The sequence below is a fragment of the Poromitra crassiceps genome (assembly GCF_964638095.1).
Source record: "Poromitra crassiceps genome assembly, chromosome: 10".
Classification (NCBI taxonomy): domain Eukaryota; kingdom Metazoa; phylum Chordata; class Actinopteri; order Beryciformes; family Melamphaidae; genus Poromitra; species Poromitra crassiceps.
Window position 1 is genome coordinate 717,501 of NC_139631.1, and position 5,000 is coordinate 722,500.

Here is a 5,000-nt window from a genome sequence, read left to right on the forward strand (position 1 = left end):
AATGTTTCAAACCGGGATCAACAGCAATAAGATACAATGAATCTACTTTTCTTTGCATTTTTCAAAGCCTGTAGCTTTCTATGAGATCTGCGTTATGAACCAAAAAGAGGAACTATCCTGATTACAGCCCCATTAGGGCCCAAACCAAAGCAGGCAAACCATCCATTTTAGGGAGATTAATTTAGAACTCGCATGAAATTTTAATAACTAATTAAAGCGCTGGAGTATTTTTAGAGCTCGGGTTTAGGGTTACTGATTCCGAGGCAAGTGCTTCTACTTCAGCTTGAGTCCAATTTAACTGAAGTAGCAGCGAGATTCTTCCACTTTCACTTCGGTTTTAAGCCGCGGCAAAAGTTCCTGACGTGCAATGAAACGATTTGTTCCTATAAAATATTAAACTATAGATTTCAACAAGATATTAAACGAGGCTTAACAAGCAGCAGGGAGAAGCCTTTGTTGTGGCTGAACAGCAGGGCTGGGGGCCAGTACACTGTCTGTGTTGACACAAGAACACCTGAAGGTAAAACACTGAACCATCGTAAGCCTTAACCACACATGAGCTAAGCCAACGATTTAAGAAACAATTATAAGTTAATTCTCATCTTGTAAACATTCATTCTTCATTAGCGATGAGATTAGTTAGATTTCTATATCTGATTCATAAGTGAAGGAATTCTCGCTGCTGTTCAGTCAAAAGAAAATAGTTTCTACGTTAAACTGCTCACAACAAGGTCTGTGGATTGTTTTGAGTAACCGGGTCATGATTTCTGGAAAGAGACATTGCTGTTGAGTTTTTTCTAATGTATTTTTTGGGGCTCTTTGAGCATCACAAGCCGAGTGCCATCCAGTTCCATTGTATTTGAGAGAAGGTAGACATCTCCACGGCTGATATCTCCAAAGGTCCAACTCACAACACCAAAACGATATTGATGGATAAATAGCACAAAAGGTAAGAGGAACAATAATGTCTTTTTAATGTTAGGGTGAACTTGGTGAATTTTATTTAATTCAATTCCATTCTATTCTATTCTTTTAGAATAAGATGATCTGATATGAGACCATTTTTGTAGCAAAATATTAAAGACAAAACACATCCTGAATCCTCCTTGAAAATGAACGGAGCCCATCCAACTGATGTAATGAATTGAAGGTTGCCGGTTCGAATCCCTCGACCACCGGCTTGTGTGGTTGAGTAAAATCAGTGAGTAACACGGTCTTCCCTCTCCCTTACCTGGTTGTTCTTCCCCTTGGCAGCACACTCCTTCTTCTTATCCTGAGGGGCTGGCCAGTCGATCTGTGTGTGAGAGAGAGAGAGAGAGAGAGAGAGAGAGAGAGAGAGAGAGAGAGAGAGAGAGAGAGAGAAATGTGATGAGAGCCACAACAAGGCAAAAGTGCAACATGTCGTCCCCTACTAATGATGCAGACAGTTGCCCTTTGGGTCCATCAGTAAATAAATGAAAAAGCATTAGCGGAGAAAACTGTGTGAGAAACTCAAAATGGCAGAAAATCCATGATGTCCTGGAGGCAGATTTGTAGAGGCAAATACATGCGCACCAAATGTCACGTCATTTGAACTTGCAGTATTGGAGATGTGGCTGGGTATTTACAATTTTAATTTGGATGAATAATTGTGGAGCCGCTCCCCTTGGGCCGATCAGTGATCTTTTGAAAAAGCCTCTTCAAAATCTCATCAGTGGTGTGTGGAACAGCAGAAGCCAATAATGTGGAGGGAAACACTTACTGTACAGATGATAAATAAACTGAAATAAACATAAAATATAAATAGAATATATAAATATTAATAACTATAAATATCTGTGAAGAATGGAAGGATAGATCAGAGGGAAAGAATATTCGGTCGACCGTATTTTTATTTTTATTTTAGCTGATTTTTCTCCCATTTTCTCTCTGATTGTTCTTGGCCCGGTCATCGCTCCACCCCGCCATGACCGACCAGAAGAAGCACTAGTGCAGCGACCAGGACTCGCCCCGACATACAGCGCCCTCTCATGGTCGGACAGGTTCAGCATGCTGTAGGACTCATACCCCACTGGCTTCCCTCCCACAGACACGGCCAATTGTGTCTGTAGGAATGTGTGACCAAGCTGGAAATACCACTACTGAGAACTGATATATTGTATTGATATATATATGGGGCGGCTGTGGCTCAGGAGGTAGAGCGCGTCATCCACTAATCAGAAGGTCGGTGGTTCGATCCCCGGCTCCTCCAGTCCGCATGTTGAAGTGTCCTTGGGCAAGACACTGAACCCCAAATTGCTCCCGATGGCTGTGCCAGCACCCTGCGTGGCAGCTGGCCGCCTTCAGTGTGTGAATGGGTGAATGTAGGCACATTGTAAAGCGCTTTGGATAAAAGCGCTATATAAATGGAGTCCATTTACCATTTACCATATATCGGTATCAGCAATCGGCTAAAGGAGTTGGAAAATATCAGCAATATCAGATATCGGCAAAAAACAAAAACACACACACACAATATTTTGCATCACTATCATGAGTGTGTGTGCTGTACTGTACCAGTCCACCAACCTCGACATAATGCAATTAGACTAAAGAAAGAGAAACACGGGAAAGAAAGAAAGAAAGAAAGAAAGAAAGAAAGAAAGAAAGGAGTAAGGAGGGAGTGCAGAGGGTGGGTGTGGAGAGAGAGGGTGGTGGGCAGATGGCGACAGAGGAGCGGGCTATTCCCTGCACCTCCGCCACTCATTCCTCTGCCTCCTCTCACTGGGGGGACGACAACAGGTGGTCCTATCATTACTGTAAGGCTCACAGCACTCACTCACACAGCCTGTGTGTGTGTGTGTGCGTGTGTGTGCGTGCGTGCTTGCGTGTGTGCGTGTGTGTGTGTGTGTGCATCTAATAAGCGCTCATTACCGAGCTAAATCAGATAACAAACCCCAAACGGCTGCAGGCTGCTTGCTGCACCTTCATTGGACGGCTGTAATTGTATTGATCACAATACAGACAATTATTGAGGGAGCAAAGCACAAGCAGATTGACTCACTGAGGCTCGTGTGTGTGATTGTGTGTGATTGTGTGTGTGTTGTCAAGTCAAGGGTATTTATAGAGTGTTTTAACAAACGGGTTGGCCACTAAGTGCTTTGCAGAAAACAAGGGACACAAAAACAAATCAAGACAAGACCCAATAACAGAAACAAGAGATTGAAATTCGTCACGCAAGCCAAGAAACAGGGCCAGATCTGTGTGTGTGTGTCCAGTGTGTGTACACACAGGACACACACACACACACACACACACACACACACACACACACACACACACACACACACACACACACTCACACACAGAGTGGATTATGTTAGTACTGAAATGAGGGGACTATTGGAGCCCATAGCTGCACATACGATCCTGATATTTGGTAGCTCGTTGGCAACATTGTTATGAGGCTTTTAGCAACTGATGACATGAACAGCTGCCCGATAATGTAACAATATGTTGAAAAGTCATCTCTCAAAGTGAGTCAAAACTGTGTTAATAGTCTTGGATCCTCCCCCAACCCAGTTTATGTCATGTTAAATAAAAGTTCAATAACTTTAATTGTTGCAATATCAGTCTTAAGATGTCATTACATTGTCTGGTAAATGATTCCATGATGCTGGTGCCATTTGAAAGCCTCATAAGTGCAGTTTGGTATTTGTGTTGTCGGTGTGGTTTTAACTCCCATGGAAGGATGACATGCTCCTCTGTGTGTTATGACACTAACTGGTTAGGAGCGCTGCGTGGGGCCGCCATCAGGACAAACAGGAAACAGCTGCTCGTTAGGAAGGGCTCGATTTGGCAATACAAGAACTGTAACTTGGGCCGTTTCTCAATAAGGGTTCTTGTGTGTTCTTGCGTTCTTGTGTCCCTGTGAAACGTCATCAGTCGCAGCCCAAGTACTGTTCCAATGCAAAGTTCACATTTCGCCAAGAACGCTTAAAACTCCCGGATGTGTTCTCGACACGCCCACTTTACCGAGGATGCTCTGGTTGGTGACTTGTGTCAGCTTGGCAAGGCACATATCCCAGCATTCATTTCGGCATAAGTGGAGGCAGAACGCAGCAGAGAAGACGCCATAAGCTCCGGGAAGTTTGTTACAATTTAAAGTTTTATTTCATCACTAAATTAATTCCTGATGACTTTTGATGCCTACAAGCAAGGTAGTATGTTTCAATAAGTGCCACTTTACCAACATTTATGGCGAAAAATGGCAAAAAAGCTCCAGAGCACAATTGGCTGCATCTACATCAGCTGAGCTTTTTATTTGTGTAGTACTGCAGGCAGCCTCTGCGCTTGTATTGCGCAATACCCTCAAGAATGCATCGTCTCAAACTGCCAACAGCGTCATGTGTGCTTGTGACCTAGCAAGTTCATTCTTCCAAGGACGACTAGCAAGAACGTTCTCCCCAAGAACACAAGAACAAGAACGCATTCTTGGTATTGAGAAACGGCCTTGGTCTCCTTTTGTGAATAACACAAGTGTAAAGTGTAGTGTCCTTTCTTATTTTTTCTTACTTGGCAATGGTGTGGTTATATGATACAGTGAGTAGGTCATTTGGCTATGATATGTTTCATACTTGATATTATGTGCTACTGCTCTACTTGATTCATTATTGTGTGAATGTTGTTGGTTGCTATATTGTGATGACGTCCACGTGCTGCATGACCTTTGCACCCTACTGTTGACTGATGTTGCCATCTTGTGATCTGAAATGCGTCGGTCTGTTGAGTTTTTAAAGCCATGGACCAATAAAAGGCTTTTCAGCTTTCAGTTTCAGTTAACAGTTTCATGACTCTTTCATGACCCTCTCAAACCCCATTGGATAAACTCCGAGCGACAGTCAAGGCAGTCGAGCTGTTTATCTGCGAGGTTTACACCTGTAAGCCACAATTAAGAAGCCTTATTAGATTATTTATGACCCAGTTTTAGAGGAATGTTTTATTACATTTGGAGAAGCTATTCAATTATTCAACATCGTCAG

At 43.0% G+C, this 5,000-nt stretch overlaps 1 protein-coding gene across 1 annotated transcript in view; it reads right to left on the bottom strand.

Moving 5' to 3' along the window:
• Positions 1–5,000, bottom strand: part of sema4c (sema domain, immunoglobulin domain (Ig), transmembrane domain (TM) and short cytoplasmic domain, (semaphorin) 4C) — a gene marked incomplete at both ends in the record, with an annotated part of 53,966 nt that overhangs the window by 22,032 nt on the left and 26,934 nt on the right. Inside the window, one exon of the mRNA XM_083643975.1 lies at positions 1,232–1,294. Within this exon, the coding sequence (XP_083500101.1) occupies positions 1,232–1,294 (63 nt within the window). The remainder of the gene's footprint in view (positions 1–1,231; positions 1,295–5,000) is intronic.